This window comes from Notothenia rossii (genome assembly GCF_949606895.1).
Source record: "Notothenia rossii genome assembly, chromosome: 11".
Lineage (NCBI taxonomy): Eukaryota > Metazoa > Chordata > Actinopteri > Perciformes > Nototheniidae > Notothenia > Notothenia rossii.
Genome location: NC_136910.1, coordinates 38718236 through 38741870, shown reverse-complemented (window position 1 = coordinate 38741870; position 23635 = coordinate 38718236). Strand labels below are relative to the sequence as shown.

General features: G+C 39.2%; 2 protein-coding genes across 2 annotated transcripts in view; one reads left to right on the top strand and one right to left on the bottom strand.

Moving 5' to 3' along the window:
- jmy (junction mediating and regulatory protein, p53 cofactor) overlaps positions 1-5008 on the top strand; it is a 39215-nt gene extending 34207 nt beyond the window's left edge. The window contains 3 exon segments of the mRNA XM_079660127.1: positions 24-275; positions 277-487; positions 1162-5008. Coding sequence (XP_079516253.1) covers positions 24-275; positions 277-487; positions 1162-1481 — 783 coding nt within the window. The 3' untranslated portion in view covers positions 1482-5008.
- A 498-nt stretch (positions 5009-5506) lies between these two features.
- Positions 5507-23282, bottom strand: homer1 (homer scaffold protein 1). Its single transcript, XM_079658694.1, has 9 exons — positions 22130-23282; positions 13486-13642; positions 12386-12517; positions 12195-12287; positions 10099-10241; positions 8825-8984; positions 7892-8002; positions 7719-7799; positions 5507-7105 (listed from the first exon to the last, which is right to left on the bottom strand). The coding sequence occupies exons 1-9, from the start codon at positions 22132-22134 to the stop codon at positions 6917-6919; spliced, it is 1071 nt and encodes a 356-aa protein (XP_079514820.1). The 5' UTR covers positions 22135-23282; the 3' UTR covers positions 5507-6916.
- Positions 23283-23635: the final 353 nt, after the last annotated feature.

Here is a 23635-nt window from a genome sequence, read left to right as displayed (position 1 = left end):
TTTGTTGTTGTCTCTCCCCTCAGCGCTACCCGGGCCAGGTGACCCTAAAGTCCAGCCGGCTGCATCAGTTCCAGCCTCCCAGCCGGAGGAGGGGGGGGGCGCCGGCCAGCACTCACTCAGCTAGCGTCCAGACGGACTGCTCCAATCTCCCCCTACTCTCCGCCCTTCCTCCCCCCGCCCCCTTCAGCTGCGACAGCGTCTCTCTACCCACAGTTCCACTGGGGAACCTAGACACGCATCCCTTCCTCTCGCTGCCACCTTTTCCTCCTCCCCCACCCCCCCCCTCCTCCTCCAACTCCCCCCTCAGAGGAGCAGCAGCAGGTTGAGGGCAGGGAGAAACCCCCCAGCCCGGTGCGGCGTCATGAACGACAGTCTGAGTCTCTGCCTCTGGCCCCCTTCTCCCCTCGGTTCTTCGACAGCAGTCAGCTGCAGACGGCCAGGAAGAAGCTGAAGAAGACATCCTCACTGGACTCCACGCAGTGGAGAGGTGAGGAGGAGACTCACTTTCATTTCATTCTTGAGACATTTATTATAAAAAAAGAACATTTTGATAAAAAGCGCGTCTCCACTAACAATGAAAACTGATATAAGGAGAATACAGAGAAGGACTATTGCTGAAAAAGAAATGGTATCAAAAAGAGGGTTAGGTTTCATGGAAATCTTATAAAATAAATAATAATAATAGTATTTATTTGTAGAGCAGCTGTCATACATACACTGCAGTTTAAAGTGCTCTTCATCAAGTTGTGTTCATTTTTTTAAATATAAAAAAGAACACTAAAACAGATCCATTAAATAGATTGTTGAAAGCACATAAAATTAAATAAAAAAGAAAACTTTAAGAAAGATTCAATGACCTCAAGGATACACACTATTCAAATGAAGTCTGTCCTATAGTGTCTCTTGAAGAAACTGTACTCAAAGTTAAATATTCAATTAAAATGATCATTATTATTAATTAATTTATAACTTTTTTATGCTTTACTCACCAGTTATCCATGTAGTATTAACTTCTGAGGTAAATTGTTAGGAATTATTGTTTAAAAAGTTAAGAAAGAACCGAAAAATAGGATTTCTTCCTGTGTCTCCATCTTACTTTATAGATACTTTGGCCGGGCTCATTGTTAAGCTGTTCTAACTGTGTTACCGCTGTGTTTTAAGCAGCGAGCTCCCCCATGGACGAGGTTCTGAACTCTCTGAAGCGCGGCTGCTTCCACCTGAGGAAGGCGGAGCTGCGGGTGCTGGGCCCCGACCCGGACGACGACAGCACCAACATCCTGGCTCAGATCCGGCAGGGCGTCCGGCTGAAGAAGGTTCTGGCCCGGCCCGAGCAGCAGCGGCAGGCCAAGAGCTACACACACTCCGCCGACGCTCTGACCCGCAGCATCCACGAGGCGCTGCGCAGGATCAAAGAGGCGTCCCCCGAGTCTGAGTCCGAGTCCGAGGACGAAGGCCTGCCCTGCACCGACTGGGAGATCTAGATCAGCTCATTGGACGTGTGTGGATACGTGGAGCCAAAATGAGGAGAAAACAAGCGGACAAGCCGGGGTTAAACCACCTGGAGAGATCTCGGTGCACTTTGAACAGAAACCCTTCATTTTTTATATCAGAAAACCGCTCAGAAGTATGTGTTTTTTGTATTCATACTTCTGTTTGTAAAGATGGACCACTAATCTTTGTTTTGTATGTCGTTGCTGTGGCGTTCTTGGCGAGGATACAACCTCTAACCTCTCATGAAGTCAGTCCTCTCGCAGAGTCCTACTGTAGCTTGCTGTGATGGGTTTGTTTTAGAAAGTGAGTATTTAGTTCTTCACCTTTTCTCAGGCTTACACCAACACAGTAAGCATTCTGACTCTTCTATGAGTATATGTGTGCTGTACACTTTTACAGTCAACTATGTTCCAACCATTTGTACTGTAGTGTATACTCCAGTGCATTCAAATGCATAAACGTGTGCACCATGGGAAACCTTTCAAAGGAGAATGGTTTGACATTTTGGAAGGGATTACTGCTAGCTTTAGCTCAGCAAAAACAGATACAAAAAAAAGGTAATTCCCAAAAATGTTACATTTATACTTTAGTTTGCTGATTTGGGACATCCTCCTGTCAAGAAGAAAACAAAAATCATGTCAAACATAAAAATAATAATCTAATACATGGAAAAAGTGACATAAAGAGTAAGATGTGATATAACAAGAGCAAAGGAGTTTGGAGGAAGGATATCAAACTACAATTTCAATCTCCACCCTCTGTTTTTGAAAGTTAGTTATAATCTCGTCACAACTCATCTAAACAGAAAGACATAATAAACACATATATATATATATATATACATTTCAAATGCCAACTGCCAACAAACCAACATATTTCTGCTGGATATATCTAATTCAAAGACACGATGTTAAGTTGTAGCCCACAGCTCACTGACTGACTTACCGCCCCAAGGCTCCATGGGAAATGCAATTCTAAAACTTAGAGCATAGTTCTAATAATAGTGGTGAAAAGATTCTATAAATATTTAACGTATACTTTTATTATTGTCACTTTGAAAACAGCTGATCTAGTTTAACTGCTGTGTCTGATGGGGCTGTAGATTATGAGAGATGATGAGATCCAAATACACGTTATACCTGCAGACTTTAAGAAATAAAAAGGTTTTCAGATAATCAACAAACAAACAAACATCTGTTGACTTGTGCGTCCTCTGCTTTCTCTCATCCACCGATGCCATCATGACCTAGTCAGTATTTTTGACTAAATATATCAAATATAATATATATATTCAGCACCAATTTAAACTATAACGATTACTTGAATCTAGCTTCGGTCGCTCTCTGTGATGGGCTGAATTTGCTGCCACACTTGAGAGTGAAAATGAATGGATGGTTGTAAGAATATAATGTATGAAGAGGATTCCCTTAAAGAACACCATTAACCTCCATCGTGATCATCCATTATAACACATTACCAATCAATTACTCCTCAAGATCCAAATACATACGACCAAAAAGAAAACTAAAATATTATATTTACAAGTTGCAACAAGTTTTTCAGACAGATACAAATCTACTTTATGGACCTCTACTGTTAAAATATGATGTGAAATTATTCAGCAGAAAATAAATCTGAAATTATTTAAACAATAGGTTAATAGTTTGAGTCACTCTTTATAAAGCAAACTTGCAATTTATTCTCTGCTTGTAGCTTTTCCAATGTTACAATTAACTGCTTTTCTCTGTTTTATGACACTTTAAAGAGAATTTCTTCCAGTTTTGGCCCTATTTTAAAGCATTATAATTCAGAAAGAAAACTATGTGTAGATAAATATTAAGGTTCTAGTTGTTCCATTGGGACATGTTGGGCAAAAGCACACCCAATATTTGAAATACTTCAAACACATGGATAGCAAATTAAGAAGAAACTAATTATAGTTTGGATCCATGATGCAAATCCATTCAGCTGAAGAGGCTTCATCGCCCTCTGCTGGTGACAGATTAAAAACATTCAGATCACGTGTCATGTTTATATTTATTTTACCGTCTTCTTAATAACCTGAGAGTCTCTTCTCTTTCCACTGCCTTCATTTGCTTTCCAAGTTCATTTACTCACTGGAGTTGTGTTGTTTGAGTTTGTTGTGTGTGTGATTTTATACCAGTCTCTTATTATGTGTCAAAGCTGTCTTTTAACTGAAACTCACATTGACTTTCCTGTATGTAACCAGTCAATCATTAATGGCTCCATTTCGATGACTTATTTCTACAAGTCGCCCTTTCGCTTTCTTGATGAGAGTTAAATGAGAAGATGACCACTCCTAGCTTCTCGTTTAGTAAAGAAAGAGTTAGTTTATCTAGTATAAAGATGGTCACGGGGAAAAGGGCTTGCTCAAACCTTTTTGTGTGTTTTCCGGGTAAGGAACATGCTTATTGACAACATTTACATGCACACAATATTGAGTTGATGCCCTTATTCCACAAAAGACAATATTTCTAGAGAAGCTGTTTCAATGGCTTGATAATATTCCAATAATAATCTTTTTACTTGTTTGAGGGTGTGACATTGAACCACCTTCTTTTGGCCACATGGGGCAGTATTGAGAACTGAAAACATGCAATTACGCGACAAAAAGCTGAGATTTATGCTTCATCTGCAGTTTTTGCCAACCATGTTTTTCTGGTTATCTGTATTTCAGGAGGTGGTTGTGACCAAAGCCAGAGCTAAAAGACTGTTAATATGAAATTCAAAACTTAAAATGTGATGGTTTTAATTTAGTTGGGAGTGTAATTCTTGACAAACCACCAGTTCCATATTGAACGTACCAACATGAGAGTGGTGTCTGAGCATCTCATTGAACTCTCTGCAAGAAAGCAAATAAGCGTTGTTTCCAAAATGTCAGCTGCCACTCAAACAGAAAACTGTTGCTAAGTGTTGAACTCTGTGTGACTTGAGAACGTTCTGCATGCAGCACCACGACATCGCGGCTCAGCCTCTGCTTTCTTTCCTCCCCAGAAGTCTTTCATAATCATTTTTGAATAATGTGTAACAGAACAGCAGCAGATACAGAAACTCCCTCTCTGCCGAGTCACTTTTCTATTTGAGCTTGGGTACCTTTGTGCTTTTAAAAAAAAGAAACACCCTTCTGTTAGACTTGTAGATTCTCTCTAACCTTGAATAAGACGCTAGTTTAACCTTTGACCTTTCATGACCTTATGCATGTGACTGGCTTTAGGACGAACCCATCACAACCTAAGTGCAATAATGAAGAAGAAAAGTAATTTTTATGAATCAAATACTGTAATGAAATGTAAAGATATATCCGCATGCCTAAATGTATTGAAGTATTTATTGAGACTTCATATTTTAAAATGATTTTTAAAAAGCGTACAAATGTACTTTATAAAGTGTTCTTCTCTGTTGCTTTTTTTGGTTCCTATCACGACATTCCTCTGCTTTCTATATCCCAATTCTATATATTTTTTCCTTTCAAAATAAAATGAAGCTCCAAAATGTCTTTGAAGGTTTCTTTTTATATCGAGGTTGAACATTTAACTTATTTAAAAGATGCTTTCTAACTAACTAAAATGTAGTTTTAAAGAGTATGATTATTTTCAGTTTCATATTAGTTTTTTTAACCTCTACTGCGACATGTCTCCAAGCTTTAATGTTCAGAAAGCTCTTTATTGTTCTCATACTTCCTGTGCTGCAGTACCTCTTTTCACCCTCTGTCTGAAACCAGAGCCCAGCCTGCTCTGATTGGTTAGCTGGCTGGGTCTGTTATGATTGGTCAACCGCTCAGAGATGTCCCATCCCTCACGTACAATGTGTTGAAGCACTAGCTAATAGAAACACAAGTGTTACATAGTGATGTCACTAAGTGCTTTTTTAATGTGTGTAGTATTGCTATTTGTAGTTATGTTAATATCTGCATACTTCTTCCACCAATAGGAGCCAATGTGCAACATGAAAGTGTTGAAGACCAGTTCTTGAAAATAAGACACGACCTCATTAGTTTCATTTTACTGTTCTTTTACCAAAAACTCAAAATTACAATTGTGTTTTTTAAGCATGTGGTATAATCAACATTTAAAAGTTTTTTCAAATGTTTTTTTTTCCCTTTCAAGCTGCAATATTCGTAATGTTCAACGTGATAAAGTCAACGCTAAAATCATTCAAGTCTCCCAAATGTACCCGAACTAACAACAAGCCCTTAAATAGTGTTCTTCAGGTGAATTATATCCCATTCCTCTTAACGTCGCTGAATTTTTGGCAACAGTAAATCCCACAAAAAAGAAAGTACCGCTAGTTTGCTACCATTGATGCGTGTCAAAGGCAACATCAGCAACAATTCAAATCTGTACAGGAAAACATTATTTGGCAAAAGAAAATAGATTCTCTGCAAACCCAACCTATGCTTCATTCCTTATACTCTCCTTTCATTTTCATAAATAGTTCAAAAATATTGCCAGTTTTTTCCGATAAAAACAAAACTCAATCGACACCGACGTACCAGACAATAAAAAAAGATGACGTGTAAATAAAGTCCTTTTGCTTTTGTACATCATTAGTAACAGTTAGTAATAATTAACGACAAGTAAAGGATTCAATCATTGCACCTAAAGTCGCAACAGAAACAAGAGGAGAGAATTCACTCATACACACAAACTCCATTTTTACAAGTGCACTATTCTTTAAAAAAGTGTATAGAAAGAAAGTGAATAAAATCGCTTGGGGTCTAGACATGTCCGAGAGAGAAGTACCTGAAAGTGAGAGTGGAAAGTGTTACACTCTGATGCTCCCTTTTTTTGTATTGCTCAACTATTGTAGAAGAATATAAGTCTTTTTCTTTTTTTTGGCAGTCCCTCGATGGATTTCAGTCACAGGAGGAACATTTGTAGTTTTCTCTTCATGACATTCCTCAAGAGTTTAAAAATGAATCAGAGTGTTGAAGAAAAGCTCGAGTCCTTCTCCTCTGACTCCTAGTGTTCATTTGGCTGACGATGAAAAGGAAAAAGGAACAATCCCCGGCTCCAGCTGAATGCACCGAAGTGAAGCTCGGAAAATAAAGCGCAGCTCGTTAGCTCGATAATAAAAAGTCTGCATGATTGAAGAAGCAAAATGTCCCCGCAAACGGAGATTCAATTTCTGTTTTTTTTTTTAATGTAAAGAATATTCCAGGGAAGGCATGATCCGACGAGCAAAGCCTCGTTCGCTCGGCTGGTTTGTAAACATGTACAAATCTGACGTAGCAAAAAAAGTGTGTACCGTAAATGCATCAGGTTGTGTGTAAACTTTCACACGTATACATGTGGAGACAAAACTAATTCAAGTTCTGTCAGTGAGGGCCAACATGCAGGTGTTCTTCCTCCTGGCGCTGGCTGTGATGATGACGATGATGAGATGTGTTAACAGTGTTTCGTCTCTAGCTGCTCTCCAGGAGTTTCCCCAGCGTGTCGCGCAGCTCCGTCAGCTCAAAAATCTTCCCGTCCAGCAGCTCCAGCAGCGAGCGCAGACTTTCCCTGAACGCCTCGCGCTCCTGCTGCTGGCCCTCCAGGCGCTGCTCCAGCTCGCTCAGCCGTGACTCCAACGCCTGGTTCCTGGACTCCGTGTCCTGGAGACAAACAACACGGGCAGGTTTACCGTAAATGTTGAAGATTTAGTGCAACAAGGTAGTTCCAAACTGGTCTTTAACTCTGAACATCTTAAAATGAATCAAAAAGGATCCAAATCTATATCGATATATATTATATATTTATCAATTTAAAATATCTTAAAATGCGTAATGCAGTTAAAAATGTACATGAAGTGTGAACATAAAACTCTTAACTATGGCTTGTCTGATGTTTAATAGCGTTACCAATACTGCGTTATTCAGGTTGATATCGATTAGAGTTAGAGAAAAAGGTAAGAGAAAAGGATGCCTTGGACAAAATAGGGTGATACACACAGACAGAAGATATTTGCAACAGAGCCAATATTGGGGTATTGATTTTTCAAATGTATTTCACTTTCAACGCACTGCAGGAAATGGTGGCTTATTGGCCAATTTAGCATCAGCTTGTGAAGACTTCTGAGCACTTTTAGCAAAGTTTGAGATATTAGAGCAGTTATAAATTCACAAAATGTATAAAGGCTGAGTATTAGCTGCGCTTATACATAGCCTTTTCAGAAGAACCTGAATGCAGCATTAGCAGCCACATGCCATCATGTAACGCTTTGCTCACCTGTAGTTTCTGTGAAAGGGACTCTTTCTTAAACTGAAAGCCATTGGCACTCTCCACCTCTTCTTTAAGCCTCTCTAACTCCTGTAGGGTATAAAGAAAAAGAATGAATATTAAAAGATGAAACAAGCTGTGTAACACTTCATTAGAATGTCTTGGTAACACACTCCCCGTACCTCCTCCTTGGCCTTCAGCGCCGCCTCCAGCTCCTCGATGGTTTGGTTGAGTTCTGTCTTTTGGGATTTGATCACTGTGGTTTGGCCGCTCACACACTCAAGCTCCGTCACCTGGAACACAAACAATAATCTTCATCAGAACATAGTCAAGGTGAACTTTTAAAAGGTCACCTGCTCTGCAAAATGCACTTTTTGATCTATTTTATACATATGTGTCCCCGGTGTGTCAGGGAACTCACAAAGTTTCAGAAAATAAAACCCTCTCTCTTTTCCTTCGTACCCACATCTCTAAAAGTGGGGGAACAACGGAGCTGATCCAGATTTGCTGCGGTCATGACGACATTACTCAAATGTGGGCTGGCTTTACACCCACAGCCCTATCAGAAACGTTGCTATCAGAAACAACGCGCCACGTGTTTTGGACGTAATATGGTCTTTGTTTACATTAGCAAGCATCGCAAACACTCAGAGCTAACCTGTACTGGAGAGAATATGTGTAAAAAAGCCGGATAAAAAAAGGAACTCACCTTGTGGTAAACCGGCGAGAGAAAAAGCATTTGAGCTCCATACTGTTTCCGAAATAATCCTTGAAGTGGTTTGGAACATAACATGGCGTTTAATCACGGCAGTTTAGCTGAGTATCTGCTGAGTTGCCATCCTTCTCTTCTCTCCGCAGCTCACTGCTTGCCTGCACGCTCCAAAGGGGCGTGGGCAGCAGCAGCTCGGTTACATTCGAAGCTACTGACCCAGAATCAGCTCTTTTGTAACAGGGCTGAAATAGAGGGGCATGTCGCATGGCTACAATAGGTGATCTGTATTTTGAGCAAAACCCTTCAGAGACATGTTTTGTATAGATATGGCCCTATAATATATAGTTCAAATATAGCATGATAGGTGAGCTTTAAAAGGATGGGATCACGTGTGCAGTGTTACCCGTTTGTGCAGCCGCTCCGCCTCCTCCTGGTACGCCCCCAGCTGCTGCTTCCACTGCTTCACGTTGGCCGAGGACTCCAGCAGAGCGGCCGTCAGCTTGGCGTTGTTCCCTTTCAGAGCCTCCAGCTCCGCCTCCCAGTGCTTATTCATACTGGAGGAACTGGGATGTGAGGGAGAGACCATTAGAAGGGCTCTTTAACATTTGATGTCCAACTTGGAGTACAAGGTTGTGTGATTATCGTGGGTATTTGAGAAAAAAGAGCTTTCATTTCTACATGGATAACTTTCTAAAGTCTTCCTGCAGCATTAATATCCCCTGAAGCACAGCTGACAAAACTATGTTTATAATTAATAGGAAGCTTTTCAGTATTTTAATGTAATGCTTTAATGCTGTCCGGAGGCCCGGGGACCAGATTAATAATGAATGCAGGAATCGACAGGAGCCGCAGCGCTCTGTGCCAATTCCATTTTAAATCAGCACCACAGAGTCGCTAACGGAGAGGAAGATACACACAGTCCTGAATGGGACCTTTATATAATCAGGATTACAATTGAAACGTTATTAAGAGAAGAAAAGACGATAGACGATTTTTGTGCTTGAACGTATCATGTGAAGTAAATATAAGTATATATTGAATATAATAATAATATTTTCTAAATACACAAAGACACTTTACAATAAAAAAATAAACCTACAAGCATATAAAAAAACATTCCTGAAAAAACAAAAAACACAGGTGCAATGAAAATTGAGAAGACCGTAAACTATGGAACAGAAAGAAGTTAAAGCTGGTCATGAGATAGGGGAAGTAGAAGTTGATTTCACAATGTAATGTCTTAATAATAATGACATCATCTGCATTTAGGTTAGTTTCCCTAATAATAATAATTAGCTTTTACTGTGCATTTTTCTCTGTATCACCTCCAAGGAAAATGTACTCTCAAATTACTGCACAGAAAAAGTGTGCCAACAATTGCGCGAATAAAGCAGGGGTAGAGTTTTGTTTCTGTTTTTTGCTGGTAGCTATTGGCCACCATCCTGGTAACAAAAATGGTGGACAGTGGATCAACCAAAGTAACTGAAGAAAACTAAATGCAGTGTGTGTTGATGGTAGATGCTCGGCTCTGAGGTAAACGGAAATGGTGGTTGTCTTTGCCAATCAGCGGTGAAAACTGTTAAATACACACTACTGTACAAAGAGGAAGGCAATACTTGGTGACATTAGCTTCCTTTTGTTTCTGACTGATCCTGGGTTAACCTGGCTGTGGCTCACCTGTGTGAGGGAGGCAGTGTTTTATGGGATGGCTCTGCTCTGGCTTCGATGTGCTGAGGCGTGTCAGGTGTGACACGCTCCAGCTCCGTGCCGTTGATGGTGTCTGGAGATAAAGGAGACAGCAGATCCCCCGGGATGGACTCCTGACACATGGGGGACAAAAGAAAATTATGTTATTATCTGTTGAAGGAACAGTTCAACATTTGAGGAAAAAATGTGTTCGCTGCCATGCTGAAAATGAAGATGAAGCTAGGAGAGAGCTAGCTTAGCTTAGCACAACGACTGGAAACAGGGGGAAACAGCTAGCCTTGGTCTTTCAAATCCAGCTGATTATGAATCAAAAACTGCAACGCTAGCTATTTCCCCCTGTGTACAGTCTTTATGCTAAGCTAAGCTAACTGGCTGTAGCTTCATGTTTAATGTAGATAGCGGTGTGGTATCTTCTCCTCCAAACATCAGCAAAAAGGGGGAACAAACATGTTTTCACAAAAGCTGAACTATCCCTTTACATTTGGATCATGACACAACAAACAAACAAAAACATGAAAGTGTAAATCATTCTGTGCTCTCAAAAATGTACAGGATGTTCTGTGGAATGTAGTTAGCGAGGCTTAAAGCTAGGGTGGTTTTTTGTGCCCATTCTACTGGTCTAACATTACAGTTCATCTCTTAACACTTGAATATTTGAAACATTTGCAAATGCATATTAGATCTTTGATTGAATTCCTCTAAAGAAATGTCATATAATCGTCATGTGTCAGGTGATAAAACATCCCTTAGTGCAGATCACTGTCACTTTCTGAAAGCATGAAAGGAAAACCGGAGGGTTATGTGGGATGAATTCACAAAGACTGGGTTCTTCTGGTAGTTAGGCTGTTAGTCTTAAGGAGATCATGGTCATTACAAATGTGATTCTCCTGAAAAACAATAAAAAGTTATAAGCCTGGACTTAATACATATGCAGAAATCCATCCCGTCGTTTAGAAATAAATATGTTTTGGTGATAACACTGCATGGGAGACACCTGAATGGAGTTTGAATCATGAACTGAGGGTAAGACTTGGGAGAAAAGGGCCATCGGAGTCATGAAAAGGGTTCATTTGATTTCTTCTTTACCTTCTTTTTACCAGGTTTGACTGACAACACATTCCTTTTTACAGCGCCACCCTGAGGAGGATTCATTAGGGAGAGCAGAGAGGTGTTAGAGTAGTGGCTTTAATGTGAGGCTAATGCTGATATGAGTGAAAAACAAAACAGCACAGTATGTGACATTACCATTAGTTTCAATCCATTTCTAATTATCCTAGGTTGGCTTTGATGTCAAATTGAGACTCCTTACTAAGGTTATTGACATTGAATTAACACTGATTCTAAAAGAAAAGGGTACTCCACTGTAAAACATACTAAACCAGTCAGAGCTAAAGAGGAGATCCAGATGAAGAGTTTTTGTGCCTTTCATTTCAAAATCTTAGAAAGTAACAACCTCTAAATCTCAGGAAGAAGTGTGTCAGTGTCAGTGTGAGGATTTAGCTGTTAGCAACTAGCTATCTGGGCAGAGAGTTTGTATAAAGTGGTGGATAGTTTTGCACTGAAAATAAAGATCAAGAAACATCTGTTTTAAGGTGAATGTGAACTTTATGCTATAGACATCTGGCTCTATGTTTCTATAGTAATCTGGTATATTTGGATGGTTAACAGCAGGAAGTACAAAAGATACCAACGTAATACATCCAAAATGATGATGTCTCAATGCTTTACACTCCAGTTGCAGCCGAAACAAAAGGATACATGCTAACAAAACTTTGTAATGCTAATGTTACTTGTGTAAGAAGGAGGGGCTTCACGTGTCATTTTTTACATTGTTATCTCTATTTGTTGCCATTTTTCACTCACTAATCGTCATGTTAGCTATGATAAAAAAACAACTTTATTATCCTTGTAAGGACATTTGTTTTGGACTCCTTTTTGCAGTTCTTCAAAAGATACAAAATCATAAACACTACATAGTAAAATATAAAAGCTAGAAGCAACATATGTCTGTACACGTGAGCAGTGTTTCATGCTAGAGGACGTAGCAGGGGTGTTGATGGTGTTACCTGAGAGGGAGTGCTGCTGAGCTCCATCTTCTCCTGAGACTTCTCCTTCGCTAACCGCGCCGCCTCCTTGAAGTCAGCAAACTTTTCTGCAAACTAAAAAATAAGGAAATGGTAAAATCGCGCTCAAAAACACAACGCTAATGTTTTTAAATGGGAAAGTATAAACACTTATATTTCAACCAGACTCTCACCTTGGCCAGCTGGCTCTCAGAGGAGAAGCCCAGGCCGTACACGGTGTTCGCCCGGCTGTCGGCCCACTGGCCAAACTTCTGAGACGTCTTGGTGAACGTCATGTTGGGGGTGATGGTGCTGTTGATAATGGCCTGCGGAGGACAAAGTATAAAGAAATATTTTGTTTGTCAAACACATCATATTTTATTTTCAACCATCAGGGCTCTCTCATTCAAAGCAATGAGAGAAGGTAGCGATCTCTTGTTCTCTAAAACAAAAGGATTTTGATATATATAAATGCTTAATAAAGAAGTTTCACATACAAAATAAATCAATATTTCTCTGACACTGTTTCTCGGCTGTTCTTTAAAAACTTCAGTCTCAGGGTTCCATGAGAAAATCCCATTTCCAGTTTATATATATTGCTAAAAATTACAAAAATCTCTGAAAGCTAGAACAACAACAGTGATGCATGTGCAAAGAAATAAGCAGTCAATGAATACTGATATTAAAAAGCCAGTCTTTGGCTGCACTGAAAACAAGTGGTGGATAAGGCTTTGTTTTATGGGATCACAACTTTAAACTGGTCTAGGAAATCTACAGGCATTTTCATTTAAAAAATCTGAGGTAATGATTTTCAAAAAAGGTCCCACTTGTGGAATTTTGAAAGAAACTCAACCAGAAACCTTTCTCTCTGTGTAACATCTGTCTCTGTTTTCTTCTTCTCTGCTGAGAGGACGTATTGTTTGTCTGGATAGAAAAGTCCTCCAGCACCGGCCCACCCGATCTCTGCTATTTCCAGCAGAACACAGCAGAAACTTGCTGCTCCAACCACAGCAGGAGCCACCCAGAGAAGCTCTTACATAACCATGCTAACCCCACCCCTGCACCCCGCTCAGGACTAAAATAATCACTGCCACAAAGATACATGTGACAGCCCCAACGCCTCCTCCACTGCCTCCGAGCCGAGGTAAACAAGGCAGAGGAACTGGGAGCAGACGTGGGAAATATTGAATATCACGTGTAGTTATCGCACAAGATAAGTTAAGTTGGGCCTCTCTGGTTCTGCATTAGAAGAAGGAACAACACACACACTGCAGTGAATGCTTGACACACACACCTTAGATCCATCCAGACTGATGATTCGATATACACTCCTGGTACAGTCGAAGAAGTATGAGACCGTGACAGCATGTTTACTCGTGGGAACCCAATTCTTCTTGGTGTTGGGGTCGATCTGGAAGACGTGGGCCCGGGTACTGAAGATGGGCTGCTCTCTGAGGGAGAGGGGGGAGGAAGGAGGGGGAGATGGAAGAGTCAGAAAGAGTATCTGTGCAAAGGGCCTCAAGTTTGCAGTTCATTTTTAAATATGCCGTAACTAAATACCGGCCATTAAAGAGAATAAATAAGCTTGGTTACACCCTAATAGATCAAGTTAGAAACCCTTAAATCACTCCTGCTGACACATTTCAGCAAACAATGTGTGCATGTAGATTAATAACAATAATACATAAACAAGACCAAAGTTTGCAGATTTCCATTCTAACTTTGCAAGGCTGTTTATAGGCACAGTGAAGGTAAGAATGTTTACGTTTTTTATGCTTACCAAGTTCAAAATCATAGTTTAGCATTTTAGCAAACATCTGTTATTAGTAATCTAAGCACCGGAAGCACACAGGAATGTCATTGGTTAAGCAGATATTTGGTCAGAAACCAAAGCATTTCGAAAATAAAATGGATTGCCAAGGGGAACATGAAGGTCTGAACCAAATGTTGTGGCAATTTAGTGATTTATTTTCGAGACATTTCACTGAAAAATGTAAATGTCCACCTCACAATGAAGTCAGGGAAGCACCAGTGTGTGTAGGCTTTATCCTCTGGGGACAATGAATGTCTGTCTACAATCTATCCAATCGATGTTAGAGCCAAAGGACCATTCCTAGAGTTGCATCGCTGACATGGCCAAAGGACACCAGTAAACATGTGAATAATAACACCGCCCTGCCAGAGGAACTGAGGGTATTGAGGAATGTGTTGAATCAGAGGAAGGTGAGAGAAAAAAGCTCAAAGATCCCAGCACATCCATAATTCACCAGCTGGCTGTGTTGCAGCACTAACAGTGACTGAGCGAGGGGGGAACACACACAGCCATTAGGCCTTCACACCGAGAACAAGTGGGTTTATGTACAAAGGGCTGTGGTGAATAGTTTAAGGTGGCACATGAGGACAGATAGTAAGCATACTCAATTCACATTGTATCTGCAAAAAGTGATTTGGTAGGAAAAATACATTAAAGAATGTATGGTTTAAAATCAAATACATCTGCAAACATTTAAATGTGCTTCATTATGTAGATTGTCAGTATTGTTCCAAAACCCAAGTACATTCCTAATAACTCCAGGATCACTCCATTAGACAGAGTTAATGAACCTTTACAGCCAGGGGGGATCAAGTCATTACAAATGATTTAGATTCAAATAAAGCCTCATTGAAGCTTGACGAAGATAATGTCATACAAACAATCATGAAGATCGTATTTTGGCCATCTTAATGATATTTATTCTGCTGTATATATACAGTAAAACAAGAAATGCAAAATATGAAATAAAACACTTAAATTCCAAGATTTGTGCTGCATTTATGTGGTGTAGGAAAACATTGCAAAATGTTGTTCCTGATTTATGTTAATTCTACTAAGTGTTTTTAAATGCCTTGAGCAAATACATACCATCAATCTTGTTTGTAGCTTCCATGTTGTTTACACATAATGGTTTAAAGCTCATGACCAGGTCGGAAACAAGTCTTTCCAACTTTGGAAACGTGACCATCCGAGGAGCATTTTAATATACCGTTTGTTTTTTAGGTGTGTGCTCATTTCTAGTTTTTGATGCTTGTGTTAAATCAAACACTTGAATAAAACGTTGAATAAGAAATGCAGGATGTTACTTGGATGAAGAATAGAAATTATAAACCTTGTGCGTTGGTCCTAAGATTTCTTTATTTAATCAAACAGGAATTATTCATCGAAAGAAAAATTGCAGACATTCTAAATTGCTTCTAGATGGTTTTCGAAACAGTTTCTGAGCAGTTGGAGCAGAGCCGTTTCCGACATGGAGAACCATCAGGAACTGGACCATTTACTGTTTCCTGAATTATATGACAGTTTAGACTAGAGATGTTGTGTGTTGGTAGTAAATGTGTAGTGAATGCTCTACATGTCTCAATGCAGACACTGCAGCTCCCGAACAACTCGCATGACAAAACGGAGATTTGACAAATTGAAAAACAGCATGTCAATTGATTTGAGATCACATGGCCTCAGATCGATACTGTAGAGCGAGTAGATGTATGCGTCTCTTCTCTTTGTTTTGGCTGATGTAGCTGTGGAGATCCTGTTTTCTACCTGCTACAGAGGCAGTGCAAAAAAGTGACATGCTCCAATGATTTGGCAAAAGGAAGAAGCGTCAGGATGTCAAAAAAACCTGTGAGGCCTTGTATGTGTGAATGTGTGCAGACCAGAGCTGAACAGCAGGCTGAACACTGACGTTGAGACAGTAAAGGTGACCTGGAGGCACCTGGCCCGACAGACAGAGATCAGCGGGCTCTGGGCGGCTTCCAAACATTGTTATGAATGAAAATAAATGTGCAAGGTCTTGGATTTAAAGCTAAAAGAATCCTGGAACTGTCTAAATAAATCCATAAGAAACTAAGAGCAGATTCATGCCTGGAGATGTCCTGACCCGACTTTGTTTGGAAATGTCCAAAATCAATTACATGAATTAACAGAAAACATGCTATATCATGATATATACATTTCAATATTTAATGAGCCAATCATAAAAGAACCTTTTGGCCATATAAAAGCGTTATTTCAATTCATCAAAAACAAACAAATGCAACATATCTTACACACATGGTTTTCACTGGATATTAAGGGTGTTAAAAATATAACTTAAACATATTCTCTTCAGTTATAAGACTAAAGTAGTGGAGGAAAACCTTCAATAGTGTGAGATGTAGATTATATAGTAGTATAAAATGGAAAAACCCAAGTCATTTTCAAATGTTAAGTAGAGTTCTTGAGTTAACTCACTTATTTATATTCCACTGCTGGACATTAGTAACAACTTAATCTTGAAACTGAACTCTTTTAATGATCTAGTTTTGGTCCCAAGATGATACAGTCTTCCAGGATGGGTACATTTGATTGGTCGGCTGGCATTCCCCTCTGGGACACACAGCAGTTGTTCAGCCTCTGAGGGATCTTCTGCTCACGTCTCAGTGTGTTAATTAAGTCAGCAGATGTTATTTAAAGATAGACACAGTTAATCAAAGACATGGTGGGAACACGAGGGCGTGCACACGTGATTCACACCAGCTCAAACACGCAGGAGAGAAATACTGTACTATATCTGACCGAGTGTGTTAAATAGTATTTCAGTAGAACAGCACCAAGGGTGGGATTTAAAAGCAGATTAGTAAGTACTGCAAATACAATTTTGAGATACTTTACTTTGATACTAGTTTATACTTTTACCTCACCACATGTCAGATGGAAATATTATGCTTTCACTCAACTATATTGATTTGATAACTTAAGTTACATTGCTAATCCAAACACTTGAAAACATAAAATATGGTAAATTAATAAATGAATATGTATTAAAGAATAAAAGTAGGAAAGTAAAATAATATAAAATGTTTGGGATCTGTAATTTGCCCATTGATACACTCTTTTGAGAGTTCATGTCATTTGTGTGTAGTTGTGTCATCTTTGCTGTGGAGGTTTTTCCGTGTGAGCATGATGAAGATATTACACTTCCTCGGACATGATTTGCTTAAAACCAGTCTTCCATGTTGTCTATCAGGAGTCAGGACATGTTCAGCACAGTTGGTATGTAAAACCAGCGAGGTTAAAGACAAGGAGAGTTTGAGAGGTTGGCTTAAAGGTTTCTCACCTTGCCTGTCACATTACCAATGATAACAGAGGCAGGTTTTCTATTGAAATGCAATGGGTTGTTTTCACACAGAGGTCAATAATAGTCAGGATTCTCATGTGTATTCCCTGACTGCTGGTTCCTACAATTATTTGAGTGAATGATATTTCTCATATCTGTAGAAGACACTGTAAACTAGCTGAAGCCTTAAGTTGGTGACTCAATACAATTTTGCATATATTTGTATTCTTCTCTTTCATAAGGAACACAGAAGGCCAATGAGTTATCTGTGTGAAAACTAATTCAGCCAACACAAAGTTAACGTGAGATCTAGTTTGGAAATATTTTTGGATTCAATATGGATATTTTCTGGTTACAAAAAAATTAATATATTTAGCTTTTAAAAAGGGGAATTTTAGAGCTTTAGATTGCTTTATATTATTGAATAGTTAAAAATCTATTTTCTTGCTATTCTGTTTATAGTAAATGTATTATTATTTCCTGGTTTTATTTAAGTTTGTAAAAGTCGTTTTGAATGCTTTTATTTTGATGGCATCTTTGGGCACCTGGTGTAATAGTATATATTGGGGCAGGTGGTGTTGGGAGCCCGAGCACCAGTAGGCATATCGTTTTTACCAGGACGAAACAAGCACAGCATAGGAAAGGCACAGGGAATATATTGGAAATGTTGTACTTTGGATGATATTTGATCGACAAATAAATGTACCATCTTGTCTTGACTTGGGTCATCTTACAATTCGTTTTCTGGTGCCTTAGCGGCAGTTATATTTTGGGTTAACTTATCAGTTTTATTTCTTTATGATTTTGGCCACGACAGGGGCATATCAAATGTTAACACACTATCAAGTAATACGTTGACACATGTTTGTGGCCTCAGTGGGTTTTAACCAATAGAGAAGTAGTTGTCTTCATACCACAAAATGGTAAGACACAATGAAATGATGCAAACAAGATAAGTGTCCTTCTACTACGGCAACCTACAAATGCAGCAAGACGTCAGGGCAGGCGAACAAAAACAATACAGGTAGGCTTGTTCATTCTTACCGCAGCTATCTGTATGGGGCCAATTTATCACAACAAATACTTTGTGTTCTTTCATGGTTTTAGTAAGACAAAACACAGCTTTAGCGTCCTTTTAAGATGAAAAACATGAATCAGCATAAGAGGCATTACTAGATACAGTAATTTCTTTAATTTGATTGTTGGAAAACACTATGACTTCAGAGTGTGTGCCCTGACCACATTTAGCGGGTTATTCAACATTTCAGGGTGTCATTAGTCTGACAGCGTGGCCTAGATCAGAATCTGCCCTCATGGTGTGTGAGTGTGTGTTTGTGTGTCCCTCAATGAGTGTGAGGCGATTGTTAGCCCATAATCCCTTGTCACAATGAAACATACTGAGGCAGTCATGTCTCAATGACGGGAGCTTTGACAGAGGAATCTGACCGCAGATGTTATCAAATCAGCAGCTCTCCACTTAGAAGCAGCAGCAAACAGAAGACACACAGACACACAAATGTTTGTTTGCATACCAGGAAACAAAGACATGTAGTGTCTGCGGCTTAAAGTTCATGAGCTCAGATTTGATCGCGACAGTTGCAAATCAGTCACTCAGGACATTGAGTCCTGTTGATGCCATATTTAGAGTCAGCTTGGATTCATGGGAGAAGTTATGTTATCCTTATTTATGATAAAGGTTGCCCTCTGTCTACCTCTTTACCTGAACCGTTAAAGAGTATTTATTTATGACGTACATTTTAAGTAGGGCTGCAATTAACAATTTATTTTCATGTACACTAATCTAATATTTGAATGTCTTTTAATGTCTTTAGTTTTTATCTAAACAACGCAAAAATAGTTTTTATTAATGACATTAAAGTGCATCCTAACATCTAGGAAGAGTCATTTTAATTTAATTATTTTTGTATGATACAGGTACTTCTTCAAGTGCCATCATCAATTGATCTGTTTATTTTCTCGATTAACTGATTGATGGTTGTAAGTCAATTAAATATCAGAAAAGAGTCATAAATAACTTTTTGTGTGTCATGCAATCTTAAGGTCATTACATAGTTTATATCATGAAAGACAAAGAAAACCAGATATTGTGTGTACAAATATTCACCTTCTGATTACTTTTCTGCATCGTCTATTGATTAATGAAAGAATTGTGAGAGCTGTCTTTGATTAAAGAAACTCTTAGTTTATTGACACACGACTATATTCAATTGATTTAATCGACAGATCTGGATATCCAAGAATCTCGACAAAGAATCTTGAAATAACCTCACTTTTAACCCTGTGTTCACTAGAAATGTACTCATAAGATAAGAAAGTAAGGAAAATTGGTAAAAATGAAAAAGCATCAGAAAACGTCTAACTAAATAAATCTTTGGGACCAAAACTCTTACAATTCGAAAACAAATGTCGTCCTTATTTAATTTTATTCTCAATTGAATGCCTTCCTACGCTTCACTTCACAAAAAGGGCATTTTAATTTAACAATGGAAAACATAATTACATTCATTCATCAAATACTGTGTTTGAGCACGGACGGCTGCAGAGAAATAAACCTGCATTACTAACTCAGCTGCTGCGTTGTCATGGTAACAACCATGCGACTCACGGCTGGGCATGAGCTGCTCTCTCTCTCTCTCTCTCTCTCTCTCTCTCTCTCTCTCTCTCTCTCTCTCTCTCTCTCTCTCTCTCTCTCTCTCTCTCTCTCTCTCTCTCTCTCTCTCTCTCTCTCTCTCTCTCTCTCTCTCTCTCTCTCTCTCTCTCTCTCTCTCTCTCTCTCTCTCTCTCTCTCTCTCTCTCTCTCGACCACACTGTAATATGTGTAATATATGACAAGACTCACATAGAAAGTGAACAAGAAACAGAAACCAACTCCGCTAAGTTGACAATCGTGCAACATCAGCTCAGAAACACTTTGAGACAGAAATGAACCCAGAGAGCACTTACCTCCACCAAAGTAGGTAAGAGTATATCTGTAAGAAATAATCTGTGTATCTGTCGCATTATTTGAATCCGCTCTTTAAAATGTAATGGGTTCTTCCTTGGCCCGTACTAGACCCTTACAACAAGTTTTATGAAAATGAAAATCAAACACAACCCTCCTTGGTGGTAAAAGTAATTATTAGGGCTGCATCTAAGGATTATTTCATTTGTTTAATCTACTATTTTGTCTCTTTTGAGCCATTGGTTTAATAGTGATATGGTTGTCAGCAAATAGCAAAAACAAGGCCCTCACAAGTTCTCATAGTGTTATCCTTAAAGGTAAAAAGTCAGCTTATATCATCATAATGTGAGGAAGAAACTGCGAATATATTTAAATTTGAGTAATTGGAAATAGGGCATTTTTGATTAATGATTGACAGCTTTCATTATTAATTTAAGTGTAACTTTAAAAGGTCCCTCACAACTCCTGAGATTAAAAAAAGGAAGAAGTGTCCTTTCTTTTAGATTTTCTGAAATGTTTCATTCTTAATGTGTTGTTACATTAATTAATTGGAGATCTTTCAACAAATCATATATTATCCAATGGTTTTAAAGTTAAACACTCAAGTGCAGAGCCACCTGATAAAATCATCGCTTGTTCATTGTACTTAAATTCCTGTGCTTCCAGAATATGTGTCTGTTAACAGGAAAACATGCCGGCAGCAAGTTGAACTCTGACTTACTTTCCAAACTGGTTAAGCAGAAAATATTCCTTGGACACTGTTTTATTCAGAAGTGCCAAGTCTGAGGAGGACGGATTGTTTACGGTCATCTATTATACAAGAACTGAAGCTCCAGTACTTGTTTGAACAGCTGAAGTGTGACTTGCTAATTATAGGGGTAAGTGCACACATAGGACATGCTCTGGTTCTGGGGAATTGATTGTGGGACTGGATTATAACCATTGGCCTTGAGAATTACAGAGGATGTGCTTCGACCCCCCACCCCACCCCTGCCCCAATATGACAACAAACCAATCACATGCTACATCATCTGCTGTCCTCTGGAGTAAGAACTAGGTCGCTCTTGATCAGGAGAATCACCATACATCTGCAGGTTCAAGCACATGCATTACACCAGCCAAGAGCAAGGAGATCATTATGGTCTGGTCCCCCACCGGACCATCATTTAGTTTAAGTACGTTTGCTTTCCATTTGGCGGCACAAAATAAATTATTTGCATTTATTTCATATTGAGCAGACAGTAGCATACTTTTTGTCTTACAACCTTTTAATCATATTGTACTAAAATAAGCAACAGTCTGACCTCTGACCCTTTCTCCATAGCCTGCTTTATTATAGCCTAATCTTTAGCTCATCTTGCTCTTTTCTACATGTATTTCATTTCTCGTGCATTACTTGGACATTAGTCTTGAAACATTCTCTTGACCTTTTTCTATTTCTAATCTGTTTTCTTGTCTCTTTATTTGTTGTATATATGTTAATGTTGCATTGTTGGAGGAGCATGAATATTCCATTGCCATAACTACACTGTAGCTACTGTGAATATGACAATAAAGCCTTTGAATGCTCTATCTTTTTGGAGTATGGAGGTTGTAAGTGGATATACTGATGGACAACCTCTTTTGAATGTTATTATTTGTTGTAAGTAAGTTTTCTTTATAGGTGTAAGCATTTTCTTTAGTATGTCATAAGAGCTGACAGGAGAACTCTTCATTTAGTTAGCCATGGGTGGCTAAGCTAAAAGTGTTTCAGCGTTGGTGCCCTGCTAAAATCTGGAAAAATAAAATCAGTCATACACTGACATGTAGTTGGAGAACTTCACCTTGAAATGCCTGTTACATACCCCATTTTTGCTGTATTTCTGCCTCTTTCGTTGAGTCGAAAATTATCCTCTCGGTGGTCTCTTGAGGGCGATGTGAACAGCCTAGCTTCAGCTTTTGATCCCCCTTCTCAGTGTGTCCAACTTAACGCCGCTGTGGTTGTTGTGGCTTCACGGCCACGGAGCTCCTCTCAGTCCAGACATGGGCTTGGTGGTGGTGTTGTTTCTGTCATGCCCTTGTTGGAGTACATTTTTGTCTGATGGTTTCATCCAAGCAAACGTGTCTGTGCATGCATGATCAACGCAGCGGCAGCACTGACTGCTAACTAGTAGTTGCAACCGTTAGCTAAATAAAACTCCTCATAAAACCACGATTAGCGGGCTAAACTCGGGGCCATACAGGCAGGAAAGGCAGTGTGATTTATAACATAATTTAGGCTGTTAAATTTGCCTAAATAAAAAGAAAAACTATTCGGAATAGAATAACGAAAAGCTTGTCTAACCGGTACAACTGCGCAAAATATGATCCACCCGTTGCTAGCAGGATTAAAGTAACGTTACTCCGTTAGCTGCTGCTTGTGTGAACAACAATGTAACACAACACTGAAATATGACAGATGTAGATGTACTTATCCTCAGCCGAAAAAACGTCCAATAAATCGACTTCTCATAAATCCCGCTTTCAGACGCTGGCTCTTTCGCGCAGTCCGCTGTGCCATTAAATTAAATTCTTTCAACCGAGTTTGGCATTAAAGAGTTGTTCCCTGCTGCAGTGCATTCCTCTATTAACCCCGCTCTGCGATGGTTGGTATCCTGCTTCAAGAGAGAGCCTCATCCCCGCTGTATGGGGGAAAACACTTGGTGCATAATCAGGGTTTTATCATCATCAACGAAGACAGCTCCAGCTTCACCGACGTTAATGTTAACCGAAAAATGTATAGGGCTGTATCTGCAGTCACAGATTTAAAAATAGCTGATTCAATTTACTGTTCTTTTTCTTCAAATGTTGAACCGGGATTCAAATGATGATCCTGATGCTCCATCGGCCGGTTCATCCTCTTATCATCAGCCTGTCTGGTCCATATCAGCCCGCATCTCATTCATTTAACTCGGCTCCATCCACCACTGCTGCCCTGTACGACGTCATCACGTCACCGCTGAAATGTTGACGTAATTGGCAAAAGTGTTTCCTCACATCCGGTGTGTCTTTTTCAAATACTAAAGCTATGCATTTTGCAGTGGTGAAAGATGTACTCGTAGTATATAGATAGTTAAACCTCATTTTAGAAACACACTGTTACAAATAAGAACAAGTAACCCTTTTACAGAATGACCCATTTCAGCATTATATTATTGGATTCAAGATTCTTTAATTTCACTCCAAAAATACAAACTGGAAGCACAATGTCGTTATCCACTAAAAAAACACTAAGAATTGTAATTATTCATTCATTATTTATGCATAAATGTGAAAAAACTGTTGTATTAAGGATTTATATATTTTAAGAAAACCTGGTAGGCTACTCTATA

Bases quoted from the DNA above. Each gene is read 5' to 3' on its own strand.
- homer1 (XM_079658694.1), bottom strand. The intron at 7,800-7,891 runs GTACGGGGAGTG...TATACCCTACAG, and splicing joins CGCTGAAGGCCAAGGAGGAG to GAGTTAGAGAGGCTTAAAGA. The intron at 7,106-7,718 runs GTGAGCAAAGCG...GTTTGTCTCCAG, and splicing joins CCCTTTCACAGAAACTACAG to GACACGGAGTCCAGGAACCA.